At 39.6% G+C, this 24854-nt stretch overlaps 2 protein-coding genes across 3 annotated transcripts in view; one reads left to right on the top strand and one right to left on the bottom strand.

Moving 5' to 3' along the window:
* The window catches only part of LOC135154247 (tubulin epsilon chain-like), a 50873-nt gene that overhangs the window by 12066 nt on the left and 13953 nt on the right, over positions 1-24854 (bottom strand). The window contains exons 9-10 of one of the 2 annotated variants that reach the window (XR_010293654.1): positions 23325-24625; positions 1-22901 (exon numbers count right to left, since the gene is read on the bottom strand). The exon at positions 1-22901 is cut by the window's left edge and continues 12066 nt beyond it. Coding sequence is in view for 1 of the 2 variants with exons in the window: in XM_064099871.1 (XP_063955941.1) it covers positions 24476-24625 (150 nt within the window). In the remaining variant the exon portion in view is untranslated. Of the gene's footprint in view, positions 24626-24854 lie in introns of both variants that reach the window. The other variant, XM_064099871.1, reaches the window with a different exon arrangement.
* On the top strand, positions 2965-4372 carry LOC129265419 (uncharacterized). Its single transcript, XM_064104142.1, has 3 exons — positions 2965-3012; positions 3669-3908; positions 4222-4372. Exons 2-3 carry the CDS (start codon positions 3697-3699, stop codon positions 4370-4372), a joined length of 363 nt encoding a protein of 120 aa, XP_063960212.1. The 5' UTR covers positions 2965-3012; positions 3669-3696.

Genomic DNA, 24854 nt, shown 5'->3' on the forward strand with positions numbered 1-24854 from the left:
CACTTGCTACTTCTTTACACCAATAATGACAATTCAGTTGGAAAAACAATCAAGCTTGTTGGAGAAAAGCTATCATGTAGATTCACTCATGCCCAGCTGCGGTCTCTACTTAACCAAGCTAAGAAATTTAAACATGTAGATACTGATGCCCTCATGAAAAAATACAAGAGCCTGTGCTGTGATCCATTTCCTTCATTTGATCATAATGTCACCCAACTACAGGTGCCAGAGTCTTCAGAGCCTCAACTTTACATCTTCACATGGTAAGTACAAATGGATCTTCGTACAGTCATAAATTTGAAGATCAGAAAGATATACTTTCAAATAATTGAATCAAAATTTTAACTAATGTAAGCTTTTACATGTACATGTATATCACAGACTCTGATCTAAATTAATGACATGAAATGATGTATGTTTTAATATGTCACGTTACAATGTACCCAACAAAATAATTATGGCCTTCAAGAAATAAATAATGAAATTAAAGGCAAACAGACTCATACAATTATTCTTTTTCTTAAAATAGATTTTGTGCAGATCTGTGCCATATAACATTATGAATTTTGATAAATGTGCTAATCGATAATAGCCAATCAGGATCTTTGTTGCATAATGCACTTGTCAATGTAAAGACCCACCCTGCTACCCCCGACTTGGGTGCGTCTTTTCAACAATCTGCTACTTCATTTTCGCGAAGCCCTTGGGAATTTACATAAATAGAATGATAGGATATGATCCTTTTTAAGCCACTCAATGCAACAGTTTCCTACCTCCCCCCTTAATTTATTTGTTGTCCCATACTAGGTGATCGTATATTGTAATGTTGATTATTGTCAGGAAACTGTATTACTGATTCTGTCAATCATGTATTTGTACTTATTATATCATATCATGTTACATTGTACGTGTATGAGTAAGTATACTGGGTATAAAGTTGTGGCGAGGGACTCGATACCTTCCTGTCTTGCTCAACAAAGTAGGAGTCATGCAGTCATGGTAAACATTGAAAAAGAGAAAATGAAAAAAGAAGAAGATTGGAACCACCACATTTTAGACAAAAATTGAGTATATCAAAAAGTAAAGGTGAGGCACACTGAGATGGGCATCTTCTTTGACGGAATTGTTTTACAAGGGGTGTTTTATAAGCTTAAGTAATTAACTCTATATTGGGTTCGAGGTGAAGGCGCCCATTCGCCTCTTAGGACTGCCACGTCCATTGTTCTGACCTGCACCCTGGATGGATGGTTGATATTCATGTTCCCGCATGTGCAGATGAATTGGTTCAAGGCAGTTGAGAAGTCGTGGCTGTGGAATACATGCTAGCGCAGACAAAATAATGTTTTAGCCCGGGTTCCTCAAACTCAGGAAGTAGGTCAATGCATTCAGTATTGTAGAGTGCTATACAAATAATGAATGTTTATGAGTGCGATGGACAGAAGACTTCATGAGGTGAAAGATGAAATGATCCATTTAACGAGGCGTAGCCGAGTTGAATGGATCATTATTTCATCTTTCACCGAATGAAGTATTCTGTCCATTGCACGAATGAAAAAACATTCATTATTTTGTTTATATGACACCTAAAAAATGATTTTTTTTTTTCATATGAAATTCATGCAAAACATGCTCATGCAGTGCGAGTTCGGTCTGTTGTTACGTCATTACAAAATGCGCAAATAAAAGATGTTATGCTTCTCTAGCTATAATGGAGATTTGAATAGATGGATCGTATCTGTATTGCTTACTGTTCATTACAAAGAGTCATGCAGAGCTCACTGACGAGTGAAATGATTCAGGTTTTATATAACTTTTGAAGATATGGTGGTCGTTACATTGGCCTGGAATTTACATTATGACTTGGTTCTGGATTATCTTTTGATATTATACCATGATACACCGCATATCACTTTTGCTCTGTTATTTGTTGTTTGTCTTGTGGAAAGTAATTATATTTAAATGTTTTTTTCCTTTGAATTCCTTTAGGTATGGAGTCTACCAGTGAGGAAGTCCCTATAGAAATAGAAAGATCAAGACTCCCGGTCCTTGCGATGGCGCGAGCGATCCTCCCCAAGCGTTCCCTAGCAATGTTTACAAAGGGTTCAGTGAGACACCATACATGTAGAACAGGTAGCCAGAACTTCCTCTTCTTTAAGGAAAACGACAGAGATTAAGGGTTACACCAATCGGGAAAATAGCGCCAACAAATCCATATGTACAACAGTAGTAAAAGATTGTCCACTGTTGGAGATTTAGGAAGTTGGTTTTGGAAAGCCCATGAAAAAAAAAATAGCCGGTAGAGATTGTGAATCATTTACACAGAATTGTGTGTGTAGGCTGCATTTGACTTTTAAAAAATCTAGTCTATAATATGCTGGAATATTTTGTTCTTATAGCTATATAATTATCTGTATTCATTTCTAGCAAGAGCCATCCATCACTCGAACAGAGAAATCTCAAAAAGGGTTTTAAAGGTTCCATGACACAGAAATCATTCATTTTAGAAGTAAGCATTTTCAGTAGTTTTTCGTGCAAAACACGAATCTGTCATCGTTTTCCTCGCTCGGCTTACAGGTTTCGAGTAATTCCTTGAAAATGAACTTCAACAGGAACGCCCACTTTATTTTTGAGAAAAATCGGCAAATCGAGCTGTCAATCATTGTGACGTCACCTGAAGAACGATCGATCGCGTTTGCCCAACTTCCGGGTTCATTATTCAGCTTTATTTCGTACACGCTCGCTTGCTACTCAACTTTGTTTCGACGAATATTTCATCCAATTGCTTCAATTTTTTTGGTATTTTTGAGACATCATGCCATCATCGGATTCTTCAGACGTTGATTAAGGGTCTGAGTACTCGTTTACTGACTCATCAGATTCTGGTAGCAGTTTAGACGATAAAATTGAGGGGATTGTACCTTACAGATTCGAGCCGGAGGCAGGATCAGATGAGGTGGAAGAAGAAGTTGTAGTCGACAACCTACGTCAAGAGAGACTTGAAAACAATTTCTGGTACGTCAATTCTGAACTTTCATGCTTTCCAATACTTATATTTGCTTACTTTTTGTTTGCCACGGTATTTCTCGGTTCATTTTACATCGGAATAATTTCAAAAATTTGACCGCAACTCGCCGCCTTCTTTCCCGGCCAGCCTATGGCTACGGCAGAGCGAAGGCTGTAAAGCTTGGCCGTAAAATTCGGCAAGCGTTCAACTAACTTTGCCGTTCGCGGGACGATTCAGACCCGGGGAAAAATGGGCTCCGCAGCCGAAGGCTATGCCGGTAGAAGGTGATTTGCGTCATGATCAGAGTGTCCACATGTTTATGCACACATTTGTTATTGCACAACAAAAAATGTTGCAATAGAGCTGGTCTCTTGTGAAAATCACCGCTGAATTTTATTTAAGTCAGAAAATATAGAACGAATTTACTGATGGCTGAAATGATTGCTTATTTTCCTTATGCCTTTCATTCAATCATCTCTAACTAAGGCTAAGCCTAAGGTTTCTAGCGTCCATTAAATTTAAAGCCCTGAATTTAATATTGAGATTCTCTTCCTGGACTTTAAATCCAAATATGGTAATTAAAAAAGAAAAGGAAGAGAAGAAGAAAGAGAAGAGAAAAGCAATGAATTTGTTTGCAACTGTCTCTTAATTTGTATATTTACAGGTGTTCATGCAGTGGGGACTGTGCACCAATGCCCATCGTCCGCGAGTGTGTGTGCTGCAAAGAGATCGCAGAGGTTGTCCAGAAGATGGATTCTTTCAACGGTGGTGAACTTGATTGCATCACAAACCATCCAGGATTTGAGGGGGTTTGTCTCAACCCCTGGGTCCTGGAGACGGCCTATTACCACTACCGGCAGCAGTATGGAGGAGGAGGAGGTCGCAATGATGCGACAGAGAATGAGTATGTACATGTATATGTTCATGAAATATGCAATAATGTGAATCAGAGCAGTAAAGGAAATGAAATTAAAAAAAACACATTTTTTTAGGACTAGTTTGTTTTGTTTAATTTAGGACACGATTACTTTTTAGGGAAATTGGAAAGGATTATGGGTACTTGGATTGATTTGATTGATTCAAGAACTATCAAAAAAATTCAGTTGAATAAATAACCTCCCCAATTTTTACGTAGTTTCCATTTAACAAAACTACGCAGCTGGAGCCTTATTCATTCACTCTGTTGAGATGACATTTTTTTTCCACTCTACTTGCAGGAAGAACCATCATGTGGCTTATCGTCAACTTGCCCGCTGGTGCTGGGGTTTCCTGGGACGAGCAGTAAGGGTCCCCCTTCCATCGTGCGCCGTGAGAGTGATCAGGGATACCTTCCCATCAGAAGTCTACCGTGGCTTCCAGGAGCTATGATGTAACCAAGTAAAGCCAGCCCTTTGGATGTAAGAGACTGTATGATGATCACCTTTTTTTTTAATTGCAATCTTATTGTTTTTTAATGGTTATTTTTTTAGATAATAAAGTTGAAAAATAACAAACACTTCATTGTGTCTTTCATTATTTGTTTACTGGTGTGTTACCAGAAAGGATGTGTCCTGTGCAGTGATTGGAAAGAATATATGAGAAGTTGATATTACTATTACAGGAAAAATTCATGGACTTATTTGTTAAATAATGCAGATTATATATATTTTTTTAAATTGTACTTCAGTCATGTGAATGAGAGAATAAGGGGGAAAATTATTCAAGAAAATGATAGTATATGAGAATGCATATTGAAAGAAAAACTATTAAGTGTATATGACATAACTTGTCAGTAGCATATCTAGTTGGAGCAAAGGTGCACATAATCTACACATAAGCACCATATTTAATTGCATTTACCAAGATAAAACAAATACCTACATGTACATCCATAAAATGAAATATTTTATCCCCCCATTAATTCACAAATGGTTTGAAGACCTCGAGGAATTCCTCAATGAAAACAATGCCCAGAGCATTCTACAAGAATCTGGAAGGATTTTCAAGGCAGACGAGTCAGGGTTTCCACTAGGTGGGCGTTTGGACGATTATGTGCTGGCACTGAAGGGAGAAAAGGTAGTCCAGCAGTTCAAGAATTCAACAAAAGGACAGGTGACACTCTTACCACCCATGATAGAGTTGCCAGGGAGGCATGACGGAGCAGCTTACCAAAGTGCGCCAAGGGGCTCTTACTTTGCTCAAACCAAAAACAGCTGGATGGACAGCAAAGGCTTTTTATAGCTATATTGCTAACTTATTCCAGCCATCTTTGGCTCAAAAGAAAGTGCCCTTCCCTGCCCTCTTGCTTGTGGATGGTCTCTCTAAACATCAGACGTTGGAGGTTGCGATGTGAAGGGAAAGGTATGCTCCTATATAGATTCCCTCCCAATGCAACGCATATACTCTAACCATGTGATGTGTCGGTCTTAAGACCCCTGAAGTCATCCTGGAACAGGGCCGAGCAGCTGTTCCGTTTTTGCAACCCTAGCGATTACGTCACGAAAACAACATTTTCGAGAGTTTTCGCTGACACTTGGCTAGAAATTCTCCGAAAGCCAAGCACTGCTGCGTCGGGATTTAGAGTTGCAGGGATTTTCCCGTTCACGAAGCGGTATAATTGTGCCTTACTTACAACAGCAGAATTATACCACTTCGTCGATACTAATAGTACCCCTCAAGAATGACGCGTTCATTCCGGAGAGTGATGTCATGAGGTCACATCAACCAGATTAGCCAGAAGATGACATTCCATCATCATCTTCTGCTCATCTTGGACATGGAGAAGACAATGCCATGGATCCTACAGAGATCCATGGCATCACTCCATGTCATAAGAGACCTCTAAACGAGGCATTCATCTCTCCATCTCTTGAAAAATGCCTTGTTTACTCCAAATCAAGGTTTATAACCAAAGGAGGAGGAAGCAGAAATTACCAATTTCGGTTGAAGCCTTCATGAAATATCAGGAGGAGAAGGAAAAGAAAAGGAAAAAAAAACAGAGAAAGGAGGAGCGTGATCAAAAGAGGATGGAAAAGGAAATACAGCAGGAAATGCAAACTGCACAGAGACAAAGACGGCAACAAGAAAAAATAGATCGCGAGATGAGAGTGAAAGAGAAGCTAGAACGAATGAATGAAGTGAGAATGAAGAAAGCCATACTGGAAAAAAAAAGATGCTGAGAAAACAAAGACCATGACTTCCTTTCTAGATTCAAGCAAGTGTGCACTGCATATAATGGAACAGAGGCCATTAAGTGCAATTAAGGCTTATATATCACAATGTAAAAAGGTTCTGTGAAAATAAATTATAAGCATGCACATCAATTCTAAGGTCGGAGGAAAGAAATAGCTGGATTATATTTCTTTGGTAATCTCAAAGGAAATTGCAGACCTTTGCAATCCAAAGACAATGACTTCCTCTTGAGATTCCACCAAGTACACACTGCAAGTAATAAAGGGAACAGTAGCGATGAAGTGCAATAAATGCTTAAACCACGATGTAAAATATATTTGTGAAAAATAATTCATAAGCATGCACATAAATTTTGTGGTTGGGAGGGGGGCGGGGGCAAAATGACTGAATCCATCATGCCAAGTATGTCGTGGGACGAGGATGATCTCCCAGGGGCACCCCCCCCCATTAATTCACAGATTGTTCGTAGACCTCAAGGGATTCCTCAATGAAAACAATGCCCAGAGCCTTCTACAAAAACCTGGAAGGATTTTCAATGCAGATGAGTCAGGGTTTCCACTAGGAGGGCATTTGGACGATCATGTGCTGGCACTAAAGGGAGAAAAGGTAGTTCAACAATTCAAGAATTAGACAAAAGGACAGGTGACGGTTTTGGTAACTGCATGCGCTGAGGGCAGCATCTTACCGCCCATGAAAGTGTTGCCAGAGAGGCATGACAGAGCAGCTTACCAAGGTGCACCAAGGGGCTCTTATTTTGCTCAAAACAAAAATAGCTGGATGGACAGCAAGGCCTTTTATTGCTATAATGCTAACTTATTCCAGCCAACTTTGGCTCAAAAGAAAGCGCCCCTTCCTGCACTCTTGCTTGTGGATGGTCTCTCCGCACATCAAATGTTGGAGGTAGCGATGTGAAGGGAATGGTATTCTCCTATATTGATTACCTCCCTATGCAATGCATGTACTCTAACCGTGTGATGTGTCGGTCTTTAGATCACTGAAGTCATCCTGGAACAGGGCCGAGCAGCTGTACCGTTTTCGCAACCCTAGTGATTACTTCACGAAAACAAAAAAAAATTTCAAGAGTTTTCGCTGACACTTGGCTAGAAATTCTGCAAAAGCCAAGCATTGCTGCGTTGGGATTTAGAGCAGCAGGAATTTTCCTGTTCACGAAGCAGTATAATTCTGCCTTACTTACAACAGCAGCATTATACCACTTCGTCGTTACTAATAGTACCCCTCAAGAAGGGATTACTCCACCCACGAATGACGCGTTCATTCCGGAGAGTGATGTCCTGAGGTCACCTCAACCAGTTGAGCCAGAAGATGACATTCCATCATCACCTTCTGCTCATCTTAGACATGGAGAAGACAATGCCATGGATCCTACAGAGATCCATGGCATCACTCCATGTCATAAGAGACCTCTAAACGAGGCATTCATCTCTCCATCTCTTGAAAAATGCCTTGTTTACTCCAAAAATTTTTATAAGCAAAGGAGGAGAAAGCAGAAATTGCCAATTTCGGTTGAAGCCTTCATGAAATATCAGGAGGAGAAGGAAGAGGAAAGGAAAAAAAAAACAGAGAAAGGAGGAGCGTGATCAAAAGTGGATGGAAAAGGAAATACAGCAGGAAATGCAAACTGCACAGAGACAAAGACGGCAACAAGAAAAAATAGATCGCGAGATGAGAGTGAAAGAGAAGCTGGAACGAATGAATGAAGTGAGAATGAAAAAAGTCACACGAGAAAAAGAAGACCATGACTTCCTTTCTAGATTCCAGCAAAAGTGCACTGCATGTATAATGGAACAGAAGCCATGAAATGCAATTAAGGCTTATAACACAATGTAAAAAGGTCTGTGAAAATACATTATAAGCATGCACATAAATTTTGTAGTCATAAGAAAGAAATAGCTGTAGTATATTTCTTTGGTAATCTCTAAGGAAAGTGCAGACATTTGCAATCCAAAGACCATTACTTCCTCTTGAGATTCCATCAAGTACGCACTGCAAATAAGAAACGGAACAGAAGCCATGAAGTGCAATAAAGGCTTAAACCATGATGTAAATTTTTTTTTGTGAAAAAGAATTCATAAGCATGCACACAAATTTTGTGGTTGGGACGGGGGCGGGGGCAAAATGACTGTATCCATCATGCCAAGGATGTCATGGGACAACGATGATCTCAGAGGGGCCATACAGATTTTCAAACAACAATTTCAAAACATATTGTCACAATGAAATATGTTATTCCCCCCATTAATTCACATACGGTTTGAAGACCTCAAGGGATTCCTCAATGAAAACAATGCCAAGAGCATTCTACAAGAAACTGGAAGGATTTTCAATGCAGACAAGTAAGGGTTTCCACTAGGAGGGCGTTTGGACGATCATGTGCTGGCACTGGAGAAAATTTTTTGGTAAATGCATGTGCGGAGGGCAGCTTCTAACCGCCAATGATAGTGTTGTTAATGCCAGGGAGGCATGACGGAGCAGCTTACCAAGGTGCGCCAAGGGGCTCTTATTTGCTCAAACCAAAAATAGCTGGATGGACAGCAAGGCCTTTTATGGCTGTATTGCTAACTTATTCCATCCATCTTTGGCTCAAAAGAAAGTGTCCCTCCCTGCACTCTTGCTTGTGGATGGTCTCAACGCACATCAGACCTTGGAGGTAGCAATGTGAAGGGAATGGTATTCTCCAATATAGATTCCCTCCCAATGCAACGCGTACTCTAACCATGTGATGTGTCGGTCTTAAGACCCCTGAAGTCATCCTGGAACAGGGCCGAGCAGCTGTTCCGTTTTTGCAACCCTAGCGATTACGTCACGAAAACAACATTTTCGAGAGTTTTCGCTGACACTTGGCTAGAAATTCTCCAAAAGCCAAGCATTGCTGCGTCGGGATTTAGAGCAGCAGGGATTTTCCTGTTCACAAAGTGGTATAATTCTGCCTTACTTACAACAGCAGAATTATACCACTTCGTCGATACTAATAGTACCCCTCAAGAAGGGACTACTCCACCCACGAATGACGCGATCATTCCGGAGAGTGATGTCGTGAGGTTACCTCAACCAGATGAGCCAGAAGATGACATTCCATCATCACCTTCTGCTCATCTTATGGGGTGTTGCAAGAAAGTTACGTTGCAATTGATTGCAAATCGACTGCAACTTTGCAGCCGATTCCGATCGACTGCAACTACAGTAGCAATCAATCGCCAATTTGCGTTGCAAGAAAAAGGCTTGCGATTGAACGCAAGTTGCAGCTGATTTGCATACGATCTGCAGCTGTAAACAGGGTCTGCAGCACAAGACTAGCTGATGAAGCAAAATAATCCTTGCAATAATCGTGATTGTGGAAGAGAGTAAGTAGAAAATATTCATTTTTCACAGCTTTCCTTCTCCAGTATGTATGTTTTCAGAGAATTTATATATTTTAGACCTATGCCAGTGAAAAAATTATTTTGTAAAATGTGAAAATGTATCTTTATCGCCAGTCGAAATTTCACCTTCAAATTTTTTTTTACCACACAGTTTAAACCCAGTCCCACACTTGACTTTTTGTGTCGCTAATGCACTGTTGTACCAACAACACGGCAGGACATTCCCGGTGCAGTGCTGTTAAAAATCACCCTGAAGCAAGTAAATTTGTAGGCTCTAATTATGTATGAAACATCGAAAATGACCTTAAAAGATTATTATTGTTCATATTTGAAATGATTTTTAAGTTATATCAGTTTCAACGGCGAATAACCATCCAGTAAATGGATTCAATGCAGTCAACTTTTGAGAAACACTCGACAGAAAGCAATTTTTTGTTTTTAACTAGCCTAGGCCTAAAGGCTAAAGGATTTTTAATCTAACGTTAGGCTTTAAATCAAAGACTTCCATTATTAGATCCTCTCCATTAGTCTCTCTTTTTTAAGAGTCTGTCTAACCTCCCTTTTTATGACTTTCCTTTGCCTGGCCTGGGATAGAATGAAAATTTTGCTCTTGACTTTGGAGGAATTTTTAAGATTTATTTAATATTATTATTTTATTTATTTATTCATTTATTTTTTATTTTTTGGAGGGGGGGGGGTTCTCCACATTTTTCGCCAGGCCAAAAAAAACAACAACAAAGGTAAAGGGGGTCTACATGTATTTTATTAATTATTTTTAAAGATGTTATTGGGCTATTATTTATTAAACCTATTGGCCACATCTGCCACATTCTTGGGGAAGTTTTAACATTGAACAGGGAGTTGCCCGCCCGGGGCTCTTTTTAAAATTTCTTACGGGCAGATTGCACAAGAGGTTCTTTGCAAGGACAGTCTATTTGTGTCGTTGATTTGTAATGATGTGCCGTATGAGTCACATTTTTAATATCCATCACATATAAATATAAAAAGATATACATGTAAGCCTAAATAAATCTTTTTTTTAGATTCAATATGTAGGTCTACTATGCCGGGGGGAAGGTACTTAGATTTGGTTTGGACAAAGGTGTGTGGCTGAAAGTTTGAAACCCGTACCCATATTTACAGGTCATTTTGGCTAAAAAGGTACCCATTATTAGGGATTCATTACAGGGGCAGATCCAGGATTTCCAAAAGGGGGGGGGGCACATTTTCGCCTGGAAAAACTTGACAAGCAAAAAAAAAAGAAAAAAAAGGTTATCACCCAAAATGTAAGGTCATTTTGTATTTGCACCTAAGACATTGGAGTAGAATATGGACCCATGTTTAAGGACATTATCTAAAAATTGGGCAATGCTTAGGGATTTTCCAGCATAAAACCATACGCCATGTTTAGGGATTTCTTCAAAAAAGGCGACCCATTCCTGCGGCATATCCCCATATGCCTTATCTCGTGAGTACCCCCCCCCCCCCCCGGGCTACTATGTAGCTGACTCTTGATTTTTATGCAAGCACATGAGGTGCTAAATAGATGACAGACTTTTTTTTCACTTTAAATTGTTTAATGGATGATTACAATGCTTTTCCAGGTGCTTTCAGTTAAAGGGTGTCTCATATGGTGCATCAGTATTAATATTGAATGCATAATCATGATTTTTTTTAACATCCTTTTACATCAAGCACAATACTCGGGGGGGGGGGCATATGGTCCCCCTTGACATTTTTCAGAATAAATCTGCCACTCAAAATTTTATTACCGCACCGCTGACTGACGTTTTACTTTCAAGTCTCACACAACTTTTGGTACTAAATTTGCCATTCCCAGGTACAGGGTCAGGAAATTTTGCAACATTATGTTTGTTTAAGTACATGTCAGACAAAAACATGATCACATGTAAAAAGTCAATATTCATAACTGGGTAATTTGTTTTTTATTGACAATAGTAATTTAATGTCACTGATGAACTTTGTCTTGAAAATAACAACAACAAAAAAAATTAAGAAGTTAAGAAAAAATATTTTAAAAAAAACATGAATTGAAAGGAATTTATTTTGATACCAGATTTGTTAAAGTAAAGTTGTTAGGATTGCTCTAGAAAGGAATATGTACACCAAAGTTTGGCATTCTATTAGGAGCTTTTTTTAGTAAATTAAAGCAAAAGGTATGATTTCATAATTTTTTTAATTGCGCCGCCCATGGCTGAGGAACCATAGTGCTCCCCAGGCCAGAAGTGACTTTAATCAAAACACCCTTGGACTACTATAATGATTAACACACTGGCAACTGAGCTTAACTTGTATATTAATTTCATGAATATGTTTTATCTCTTTGCTTTTTGCTTTTAATTGCTTACTACAGTTATGACAAAGAAGTCTGGAACCTCAGAACCACCATAACTGTGTCTGCTACAATGTGTGTTCTTGCAACCAGCTGATTGATTCATTTTATCAACTCTTGAATGGTAGGTTACATGTAAACTGTATTATTATTAATAATTCACCATGATGCGGGTGAAATCTGTACACATTGACCCAAGGATGATGCAAAATGAAAAAGGCTAACACAAATCTCTATCTTGACTGGACTTCTCAGCAATGAAGACATCCCATTGATGGGGAGGAGGGGGAGGGGAGGGGGTGGTTGTGCTCATCCAAGGTGTACTGTATGAAAGTGTGTATTTTGCTTTCATTGATTTAATTTATTGCATATTTTAATTTCCATGATTCATTTATTTGGGGAAAAACAATCAGTTTTCACACTTTTTTAGATTACATCATGGCAAATTGCCAATTATTATGGTCTCAGGAGTAAGCCACTATCCCTCTATCATATCATCTTGTCGGTGCAAACAACGCCCTTACCAGCAGGCATAGGGGCATTTCTGCACTGATGGGGTGCACAAAAATGTTTTGCTAAGGGCGTTCTTGCACTGAAAGGACAAAATTTGAACTAACCCAAGCTATGTATGGTTATGGGCTTGCATTATTTCCTATATTATTATTTTTTTACGAACAGGTTGATTATCAGAACTGAATTCAGAGCTGCTCCTGTCTGTAGTAACATCTTATTAGAGTGGACTTCAGAATGAGGGTGTTGCTGGTTTAAAAACTTCACTCCATGGAGCTCTCCAATTTCATCTCAAATTAGACTGCTTCTGGAAACCAGATTTGTTCCTTCAAGCAGAGACGTTTGTGGCTTTCCTGACTGGACTTCTATGGATTCTTCTTGCCAACATTAAGGACTGTGGGCTGACATTCAGTGGTAAAACACTTGATGAAGATGATATGATATCAATTTTTATTTGATATAAATGAATCTCAGAAGTAATTCCTCAGGAGTAAGAAACAATTAAAATTAAAAATAAAAGGTCCATCAATAATGAATGTCTTGAGCAGTGTTCTTTTTGTGCACAGATCAATGGATCTTTTCATTTCCAAGCAGGGATGTAGTCAATGCTGACCTTGAGACAACATTTTGCTGGCCTTGGTCCGAGTCACTGTACAGAATCTATGGGAAGTTCTCTCAAGCTGCCTCATGACTCGGAAGAATCAGCCTCGACCTCATCCCTGTATGCAAGTGTGATATATATCTACCATGCAATCTCATGATTAAAGAGAGAGAAACAAGAGAGCTTCAGATTTTGAAGTGTAGCAATCTCCTGAAATGTATGTTTTATTTGAAAATCAAACTAAAATAACTTAATTGGGCATGTTATTCATTATGATATTTATGAATGAAAGCATTGAAGCAATTTGGTGCTATTGCAAAACAAATTCTGAGTTGTATTTACTGCAAACACTCAGAAATATTGATAAGCATTTGCCAGTGCATGAAGTGTTTTAATGAAGAGTGGCTTTTTTGTGCCTATGTAGAGTTATTATTTCTTCAATATTTTTTCATACAAATTATTTCAGAAGTCACAATTTGAATATTCCATGACCTCTGATAACAAGAGCAGAATATTTTTGGTGATTGACACACTTTAAAATGATATTAGGAGAGAATGTAGTGAAATTGTGTGAAAATAATGGCATAATTGCTGAAGAGGCCTATAAAGATTGAAAATAACATTATTTCAAGTTTTTCTTGAAAAAACCCATGGAAAATTGAAAATGGCATAATTTACACAAGTTTTCAAAACAAAATACAAAAAAAATTTTTTTTGCAGAATTTTTAGTACACAAGCCTATGGACAATCAATTGAACGTAAATCGAACGCAAATTTTGCGCATCCTCCAAAATCTCACATAAGTTACGTTCGATTTGCAATCAATTGCAAAGCTTGCGCTTGATCTACGTTCAATTGATCAAACGCAACTTGTTCTTGCAACAGGATTGAACGTAACTTGCGTTCAATTGCAGATTTGCGTTTAATCGGAGGACTTACGCTCAATTTTGGGTGTTGCGTTCGATTTGCGTTCAATCGCAAGTTTCTTGCAACACCCCATTAGACATGGAGAAGACAATGCCATGGATCCTACAGAGATCCATGGCATCACTCCATGTCATGGGAGACCTCTAAACGAGGCATTCATCTCTCCATCTCTTGAAAAATGCCTTGTTTACTCCAAATCAAGGTTTATAACCAAAGGAGGAGGAAGCAGAAATTACCAATTTCGGTTGAAGCTTTCATAAAATTTGAGAAAGGAAGGGGAAAGGAAAAAAACAGAGAAAGGAGGAGCGTGATCAAAAGAGGATGGAAAAGGAAAAACAGAAGGAAATGCAAAAGGAACAGAGACAAAGACGGCAACAAGAGCTCCAAAAGAAAAATATAGATCACGAGATGAGAGTGAAAGAGAAGCTGAACGAATGAATGAAGTGAGAATGAAGAAAGCTACACAGGAAAAAACAAAAAGAAGCAGAGAAAACAAAGACCATGACTCCCTTTTTAGATTCCAGCAAAAGTGCACTGCATGTATAATGGAACAGAGGCCATGAAGTGCAATTAAGGCTTAAAACACAATGTAAAAAAGAAATTGTAAAAAGAATTCATAAGCATGCACTTAGATTTTGTGGTTCAGGGGGGTGTGGGCAAAATGACTGAATCCATCGTGCCAAGGATGTCATAGGATGACAATGATCTCCAAGGGGCCACACACATTTTCAAACAATTTCAAAACATATTGTCACAATAAAATATGTTACTCCCCCATTAATTCACAGATGGTTTGAAGACCTCAAGGAATTCCTCAATGAAAACAATGCCCAGAGCATTCTACAAGAACCTGGAAGGATTTTCAATGCAGACAAGTAAGGGTTTACACTATGAGGGCATTTGGACGATCATGTGCTGGCACTAAAGCGGGAAAAGGTAGTTCAACAATTCAAGAATTAGACAAAAGGACAGTTTTGGTAAATGCATGCGCGGAGGGCAGCTTCTTACCGCCAATGATAGAGTTGTTAATGACAGGGAAGCATGACGGAGCAGCTTACCAAGGTGCGCCAAGGGGCTCTTATTTGCTCAAACCAAAAATAGCTGGATGGACAGCAAGGCCTTTTATGGCTATATTGCTAACTTATTCCAGCCAACTTTGGCTCAAAAGAAAGTGCCCCTCCCTGTACTCTTGCTTGTGGATGGTCTCAACGCACATCAGACGTTGGAGGTAGCGATGTGAAGGGAATGGTATTCTCCTATATTGATTCCCTCCCAATGCAACGCATATACTCTAACCATGTGATGTGTCGGTCTTAAGACCCCTGAAGTCATCCTGGAACAAGGCCGAGCAGCTGTTCCGTTTTTGCAACCCTAGCGCTTACGTCACGAAAACAACATTTTCGAGAGTTTTCGCTGACACTTGGCTAGAAATTCTCCGAAAGCCAAGCATTGGTGCGTCGGGATTTAGAGCAGCAGGGATTTTCCTGTTCACAAAGTGGTATAATTCTGCCTTACTTACAACAGCAGAATTATACCACTTCGTCGATACGAATAGTACCCCTGAAGAAGGGATTACTCCACCCTCGAATGACGCGTTCATTCCGGAGAGTGATGTCGTGAGGCATGTACCTCAACCAGATGAGCCAGAAGATGACATTCCATCATCACCTTCTGCTCATCTTAGACATGGAGAAGACAATGCCATGGATCCTACAGAGATCCATGGCATCACTCCATGTCATAAGAGACCTCTAAACGAGGCATTCATCTCTCCATCTCTTGAAAAATGCCTTGTTTACTCCGAAATCAAGGTTTATAACCAAAGGAGGAGAAAGCAGAAATTACCAATTTCGGTTGAAGCCTTCATGATATATCAGGAAGAGAAGAAAGAGGAAAGGAAAAAAAAACAGAGGAAGGAGGAGCGTGATCAAAAGAGGTTGGAAAAGGAAATACAGCAGAAAATGCAAACTGCACAGAGACAAAGACGGCAACAAGAAAAAATAGATCGCGAGATGAGAGTGAAAGAGAAGCTGGAACGAATGAATGGAGAATGAAAAAAGTCACACGAGAAAAAGAAGAAAGATGCAGAGAAAACGAAGACCATGACTTCCTTTCTAGATTCCAGCAAAAGTGCACTGCATGTATAATGGAACAGAAGCCATGAAGTGCAATTAAGGTTTATAATGCAATGTACAAAGGTCTGTGAAAATAAATTATAAGCATGCACATCAATTTTGTAGTCATAAGAAAGAAATAGCTGGAGTATATTTCTTTGGTAATCTCTAAGGAAAGTGCAGACTTTTGCAATCCAAAGACCATTACTTCCTCTTGAGATTCCATCAAGTACGCACTGCAAATAAGAAACGGAACAGAAGCCATGAAGTGCAATAAAGGCTTAAACCATGATGTAATTTTTTTTTGTAGAAGCCATGAAGTGCAATAAAGGCTTAAACCATGATGTAAATTTTTTTGTGAAAAAGAATTCATAAACATGCACATAAATTTTGTGGTTGGGATGGGGGCGGGGGCAAAATGACTGAATCCATCATGCCAAGGATGTCATGGGACAACGATGATCTCAGAGGGGCCATACAGATTTTCAAACAATTTCAAAACATATTGTCACAATAAAATATGTTATTCCCCCCCATTAATTCACAGATGGTTTGAAGACCTCAAGGAATTCCTCAATGAAAACAATGCCCAGATCATTCTACAAGTAACTGGAAGGATTTTCAATGCAGACAAGTAAGGGTTTCCACTATGAGGGCATTTGGACAATCATGTGCTGGCACTAAAGAGGGAAAAGGTAGTTCAACAATTCAAGAATTAGACAAAAGGACAGTTTTGGTAAATGCATGCGCGGAGGACTGCTTCTAACCGCCAATGATAGCGTTGTTAATGCAAGGGAGGCATGACGGAGCAGCTTACCAAGGTGCGCCAAGGGGCTCTTATTTGCTCGAACCAAAAATAGCTGGATGGACAGCAAGGCCTTTTATGGCTATATTGCTATCTTATTCCAGCCAACTTTGGCTCAAAAGAAAGTGCCCCTCCCTGCACTCTTGCTTGTGGATGGTCTCAACGCTTATCAGACGTTGGAGGTGGCGATGTGAAGGGAATGGTATTCTCCTATATAGATTCCCTCCCAATGCAACGCATATACTCTAACCATGTGATGTTTTGGTCTTAAGACCCCTGAAGTCATCCTGGAACAGGGCCGAGCAGCTGTTCCGTTTTTGCAACCCTAGCGATTACGTCACGAAAACAACATTTTCGAGAGTTTTCGCTGACACTTGGCTAGAAATTCTCCGAAAGCCAAGCATTGCTGCGTCGGGATTTAGAGCAGCAGGGATTTTCCTGTTCACGAAGTGGTATAATTCTGCCTTACTTACAACAGCAGAATTATACCACTGCGTCGATACTAATAGTACACCTCAAGAAGGGATTACTCCACCCACGAATGACGCGTTCATTCCGGAGAGTGATGTCGTGAGGTCACCTCAACCAGATGAACCAGATGATGACATTCCATCATCACCTTCTGCTCATCTTGGACATGGAGAAGACAATGCCATGGATCCTACAGATATCCATGGCATCACTCCATGTCATGGGAGACCTCTAAACGAGGCATTCATCTCTCCATCTTTGAAGAATGCCTCGTTTACCCCGAAATCAAGGTTTATAACCAAAGGAGGAGGAAGCAGAAATTACCAAAGGGGAAAGGAAAAAAAAACAGAGAAAGGAGGAGCGTGATCAAAAGAGGATGGAAAAGGAAAAACAGAAGGAAATGCAAAAGGAACAGAGACAAAGACGGCAACAAGAGCTCCAAAAGAAAAAAAAATAGATCACGAGATGAGAGTGAAAGAGAAGCTGAACGAATGAATGAAGTGAGAATGAAGAAAGCTACACAGGAAAAAACAAAAAGAAGCAGAGAAAACAAAGACCATGACTCCCTTTCTAGATTCCAGCGAGTGTGCACTGCATGTATAATGGAACAGAAGCCATGAAGTGCAATTAAGGCTTAAAACACAATGTTAAAAAGAAATTGTAAAAAGAATTCATAAGCATGCACTTAGATTTTGTGGTTCAGGGGGGTGTGGGCAAAATGACTGAATCCATCGTGCCAAGGATGTCATAGGATGACAATGATCTCCCAGGGGCCATACAGATTTTTAAAACAATTTCAAAACATATTGTCACAATGAAATATGTTACTCCCCCCATTAATTCACAGATGGTTTGAAGACCTCAAGGAATTCCTCAATGAAAACAATGCCCAGAGCATTCTACAAGAACCTGGAAGGATTTTCAATGCAGACAAGTAAGGGTTTCCACTATGAGGGCATTTGGACGATCATGTGCTGGCACTAAAGAGGGAAAAGGTAGTTCAACAATTCAAGAATTAGACAAAAGGACAGTTTTGGTAAATGCATGCACGGAGGGCAGCTTCTTACCGCCAATGATAGTGTTGTTAATGCAAGGGAGGCATGACGGAGCAGCTTACCAAGGTGCGCCAAGGGGCTCTTATTTGCTCAAACCAAAAATAGCTGGATGGACAGCAAGGCCTTTTATGGCTATATTGCTAACTTATTTCAGCCAACTTTGGCTCAAAAGAAAGTGCCCCTCCTGCACTCTTGCTTGTATTCTCCTATATAGATTCCCTCCAAATGCAATGCATATACTCTAACCATGTGATGTGTCGATCTTAAGACCCCTGAAGTCATCCTGGAACAGGGCCGAGCAGCTGTTCCGTTTTTGCAACCCTAGCGATTACGTCACGAAAACAACATTTTTGGAGAGTTTTCGCTGACATTTAGCTAGAAATTCTCCGAAAGCCAAGCATTGCTGCGCCGGGATTTAGAGCAGCAGGGATTTTCCTGTTCACAAAGTGGTATAATTCTGCCTTACTTACAACAGCAGAATTATACCACTTCATCGATACTAATAGTACCCCTCAAGAAGGGATTACTCCACCCACGAATGACGCGTTCATTCCGGAGAGTGATGTCGTGAGGTCACCTCAACCAGATGAACCAGAAGATGACATTCCATCATCACCTTCTGCTCATCTTGGACATGGAGAAGACAATGCCATGGATCCTACAAAGATCCATGGCATAAGAGACCTCTAAACGAGGCATTCATCTCTCCATCTCTTGAAGAATGCCTCGTTTGCCCCCAAATCAAGGTTTATAACAAAATTAGGAGGAAGTAGAAATTACCAATTTCGGTTGAAGCTTTCATAAAATTTGAGAAGGAAGGGGACAGGAAAAAAAACAGAGAAAGGAGGAGCTTGATCAAAAGAGGATGGAAAAGGAAAAACAGAAGGAAATGCAAAAGGAACAGAGACAAAGACGGCAACAAGAGCTCCAAAAGAAAAAAATAGATCACGAGATGAGAGTGAGAGAAGCTAGAACGAATGAATGAAGTGAGAATGAAGAAAGCCACACAAAAAAAAGATGCTGAGAAAACGAAGACCATGACTTCCTGTCTAGATTCAAGCAAGTGTGCACTGCATATAATGGAACAGAGGCCATTAAGTGCAATTAAGGCTTATATATCACAATGTAAAAAGGTTCTGTGAAAATAAATTATAAGCATGCACATCAATTTTAAGGTCGGAAAAAAGAAATAGCTGGATTATATTTCTTTGGTAATCTCTAAAGAAAGTGCAGACCTTTGCAATCCAAAGATCATGACTTCCTCTTGAGATTCCACCAAGTACACACTGCAAGTAATAGGGAACGGTAGCCATGAAGTGCAATAAAGGCTTAAAACACAACGTAATAAATTTTTGTGAAAAAGAATTCATAAACATGCACATAAATTTTGTGGGTGGGAGGGGGGCGGGGGCAAATTGACTAAATCCATTGTGTCAAGAATGTCATGGGATGACGATGATCTCCAAGGGGCCATACAGATTTTCAAACAACAATGTGAGCTATACTTTCCCGTTGAGAATGTTTGAGAGGAGAAGATGGTTGACCATATCCTTCTCTTCATGGGAACACAAGGTCTTCGGATGTACAACTCTTGGGGGCTGTTGCCTGCAGAAAAGAAAAGCGCAGCTGTTTGGGACAAATTTGAGAGCTTATTCAAACCAAATTCAAATTTTGGGGTTGCCAGACTATACCTCAACAAATATCACCAGGAGACAGGAACGGCTGATGGTTTTAAGTCACAGCTCAAGGTGCACGCACAGACATGTCAGTTTCGAGACGATAGGGAATTCTCAGACAGAGTTATAGAACAATTTATCGCTAACACGCACCAGCTGACAATGCAACAGTGCCTGAACTATGCACGTACGCATGAAGCTTCAATCTCTCCCGTGCAGCAACTTGCTGGTGCATGTACACCATCCACAGCAGTAGACGCCATCCAGCAGAGGTTGTGTCTGAATATATTGTGCCAACACATATTCTGTCAGTGGCTGAGGTGCAAAACTTTCCACAAGATGGACGAGATTCTGTCAGAGGTATTGTGGCAAATGTAAGTTGAATACAATTGTACATTGTTGTAAATGTGAGATATGTTATGGTTGTACATGTACCAGTTAAAATGAATAATAATGAAATGAGATACCTCAAATCGGAAAAAAAAACTGTTTGGCAAAAACTATGTGAGAGTAAAAATACAGTTTAAAGAAGAATGTTATTAAGAGGTTTAAAAAAAAATAATAATAAGTTTGAAGTTTTTGAGTTTAGGTACAAGAGATTTTGTACCGACATATATTCTCATTACACCTGGCGAATTGTATGAGAATAAAGTAAACCCGTTTGGGACGAAAAGTGGGTCTGCTACATTCTAGAGGATCAACAACTCAGTTACTAACAACCTGATGGGATGCGATGCTATCGTGATGGCATGATGGTACACAGTGATACATGGGATGATCACGTTAAACAAATCAATTCTGCCTGATTGTCTCTTTAATGTCAATCTGACAGCAAACTTGAAAAGGCACAGGTGTCTTAAGGATTTCATTGACAAAGTTTCTAATATTGCCTCTAAAATTGTCATCTGTTTGTTCCTGATACTGCGGTACCTTGGAGTGCTTGGATTGTATTATGGGAAAATCCTAAAATCCCAATGAAAATTACACTGATTTTGACAAGTACCTACTACCTAGCAGGTATTTTCCCCTATTCATAAAGTCTTGCAACTCATATCTTTGCCATTATATCAACTACCACAGTAACAGGGATACAGTATCAAGCTGCAATCAAGGTTTCCATGGTAGTTACAAAAATGGCAAAGTGACATCTTTGTTGAATAGGGCCCCTGGTGGGTGTTTCATAAAGCTGTTCGTATAAAGTTAAGAGCAACTTTAAGAACGACTGGTGATCCTTTCTTGTGGAAAATGGTATATTCATTGGCGATGGTTAAGCGCATAAGAAAGGTTTACCAGTCATTCTTAAAGTCGCTCTTAACTTACAAATCTTCTCCTTTTCTCTATTATGTGTACATTTTTATGCAATTTACAGATAAAAAGTATTCTTTTTGGAGTATTTCCCAGTATTTAACATTTTTGTCCAAATTAGCAAGGTGGTATTTGCCGGTAAATACCAGTATTTACCACCCGATATTTCCTGCCACGTTGTTTACCGGCAATCCCTGGTAATTTGACAGTTTTTATTACATCAGCAAGCAGGTAGTCTAGAATGTGATATTTTTATCAAATTAAAGAAAAAGCCACAGGAAGTGTTAACTGCTGTGTGTCCATTCATTTGAATCAAGATCAAGTAGGAAATTGTAAACCATGTCATGATTCTTGAGACTGTTTTCTATATTATTCCTATAAATGCAGCTACGTCATGGAAATAAGGAAGAAATATCTCCCCTAAACCTCAAGAGCTAGGCTCCATGCCATTCAAGAGTTTGCAGAGTGGTACCTGGATGACAAAATGGCAGCAAAGGAACTTAAAATAAAGAAAAGTGCAGTAAAGAGAATGTGCCGCCTTGCAAAGAAGCATGGATTATCCCTGGCACCTGCAATAATGTCCCGTGAGGCAGATCGAAGGGACGAGATTGAAGGTAATATATTGCTAGACATTCTGTGGCAATGGTGTATTGTACAAGTTTGGATGGGACAGTTTCAAGAAAAAATAATTGTAGATTCTAGTAGTGAACAGAATGACCCACGTACTTGCGGGTGGGACGTGGATATTTGTTTTCCTTCGTCATCGGCTTTGAACACGAAAAAAATACATTCTTCGGAGTGCTAGCTCTGTATGATATCCAAGCAGCGTCCCTCCCGCGGCGGGATGGCGATCGTCCAAACCGCGGCGGCCCGCGAAAATGTATATTTTTTTCCTTTACACTTTTTAAGAGGAAAAAATTACATCCTTCAAACGTCCCGCCCGCAATACGTCGACCCGCCACGTCGGGACGGAAAAAATAATAAGTTTGCGATCCCTTAACTTACAAAGAGCTTTATGAAACGGCCCCCTGGTCTTTTCTGATCGGAGTAGGTCAGGGTAAATTTCTTGATCAAGGAATACCTGGAATTCTTGGTTTTAGAATCAGTCTGAATACACCTATATTGCTATTTGGGTCATCTTGGTCAGACAAACAAATCCAGTATGATTCTTCATAACAAACTACCATGCTCATTATGATCAAAATAACATGAAATGCAGTTTTACCTACAGCTCAAAATAAAAATAATGACATGTCACAAAAAATATATTGCAATCTAACTGAATTATTGAAACTGATGGGTTGACAGGTAACTTGCCTGAGGAGTTATGCCTCAAGTATTAGAAAAACAAATTTGCATGATTCCCTAACTTTATATATTGAAATAACCTTGGGCACCTTGTCAAATTTTAAAGCCATGTCTTTCCGACGGTAATCCCGCAAAAAGCTTTTCATTACAATGCATCATGGTCATTATCAACAAAACAATGGGGACTGCAGGAAAGCTGTAATAAAAAGATGCATAGCACCCTCACTGCAGGAATCCTGCTTAAAGACATGGCACAGATTTTTTGACAAGTTGCCTAACTGTCATGCAACAGTTAAGAAGCAGCTTTTTCCTTGCTCACCTGTGAGGTGTATCACAAAGATTAAGTGTGACTTAAAGTCATACTCCATGCCTTTGCGGCCATTTTCAACTCGCAATATGCAGTACTGCACATCCTCTGAGAAGGATTTGACCAATGCGGGGATGTGTTTTATACAGCACGCAGTTTTATGAACACAGGCCTGGTTTCTGATAGCCACCAACAAGAGTTAAAGGCCATTATGAGGTTGCTATATTGTTTGTTGAAAGAGACATTGGTATAGTCTTCACTTGTGCTATTTCCAGCAGACATATTTTGACAATGGAATGGTGTTTCATAATGCTGTCCAGGGCCCCGTCTTTAATACAAAGAGTTAAGATTGATCCGATCAGTCGAAAGTTTCTGGAAATCCATCATTGTCATATTTTTTTCTTTAGGAAATATGCACAATGTCCTTTGAAACCAAAAAGAAGCATTCTGAATAGTCAAGAAAACAGTGAATGTATGAATGTACATCATATCCAGAAAATATTTTGAACATTCGGTATTTTTTACGTTGACGTTGCTGGCCTTCCATAGTTGTGTTTGATTGGATCAATTGTAAATCTTTTTAAGAAAGGGCCCAGAAGTTCAATACTTTACACACTACTGGTGACCTGTTCTTGCATTACATGAATACCCCCAATATATTCCCCTATTTGAACATATGGGAGTGAATTCAATTTAATCAAATTTTAAGACATTATCAATTATGAATTCAGAGATGCCTGTGAACAAGAAATTCAAATTCAAAATTGGACACCCAAGATCAGACCATCAGTCATATGCACAGGGTTGTGCGTATCTTACAAACAGCTCTATGATGCACCATGCAGATCTGAAGCCTCTTAAGTGATGACCTACATGTTTTCATATGACACTTCAAACCTTACTTTATTCTCCTCTGTTGATGAAGACAAACAAATGTATCTCCATGTCAGCACCCTCCTCCAAATCAGAACCAGACAGGAAACTTTGCAGGTCAGTCAGTCAGTCAGGATACGATGTGAAAAGAAACTTCAGTCATGAAGCTTGATGTATTTCAACAGGAAATTGACGCCACTTTGCTTGAAGCTTACCAGGATCCCCTGCTGAAGCGATGAAACTGCACAGCTACCTCAAGGGTACTTGAAGAACCAAGCATTTGAGGGATGCAAACAGCCACTAAATGCTCTTAATCTCAGAGTCTAGGTGAAGAACCTGGGTTTGATACTCCAAGCTAGGAATACTCCTCTAGGAAGACCTAACGCTCAAGTCCCTCAAGTTGCTTTCAGGTAGTAGCACTCCTCTTGAAAGAATCTACATGTAGCACCAAAGACACTCCGGGGGCTATGTTGTGGCAAGGAAACCAAGCAGGCACCACCTACAGCAAATTGTCTTTCTCTTCAATCTATCAAGTTGCTAGATTGAGGTGAGGTACCTGGGTTGCCACTTCCAGCTAGTAGCACTCTTCTTGAAGGAACCTAGCACTTGATTCCCTCAAGTAGCTATGTTGAGGCGAGGAACTGGCTGGGCTTTTGCCGTGTCCAGCTTCTGGTACTCCTCAATGAGGGAAGACAGAGACTCCAGACTCTCCTTGAATTCCCCTGTATCCATACCTTCTACACTAGTGTAGTGATGTATGTGTGCCTAAAAAAAAAAAGAATTGAAAAAAAGGAATGATGAGAATAAACAGGATGCTACATTACTTTTTAGATGCACTTGCCCTATTGGGCAAGTAAATTTTTAAATAGTTGGAATATACTTGCCCGAAAATCTATTTCACTTGCCCGAAAAAATCCTTGAAAAAAAGTTTTACTTCTTCAAAATAAATATTATGGTTTTAGAAACCATTGACAATTTTTTTTCTCTCTTTTGA

Source organism: Lytechinus pictus, chromosome 1 (assembly GCF_037042905.1).
Source record: "Lytechinus pictus isolate F3 Inbred chromosome 1, Lp3.0, whole genome shotgun sequence".
NCBI lineage: Eukaryota > Metazoa > Echinodermata > Echinoidea > Temnopleuroida > Toxopneustidae > Lytechinus > Lytechinus pictus.

Bases quoted from the DNA above. Each gene is read 5' to 3' on its own strand.
- LOC129265419 (XM_064104142.1), top strand. From the start codon at position 3,697: ATGCCCATCGTCCGCGAGTGTGTGTGCTGCAAAGAGATCGCAGAGGTT. The intron at 3,909-4,221 runs GTATGTACATGT...CTCTACTTGCAG, and splicing joins AATGATGCGACAGAGAATGA to GAAGAACCATCATGTGGCTT.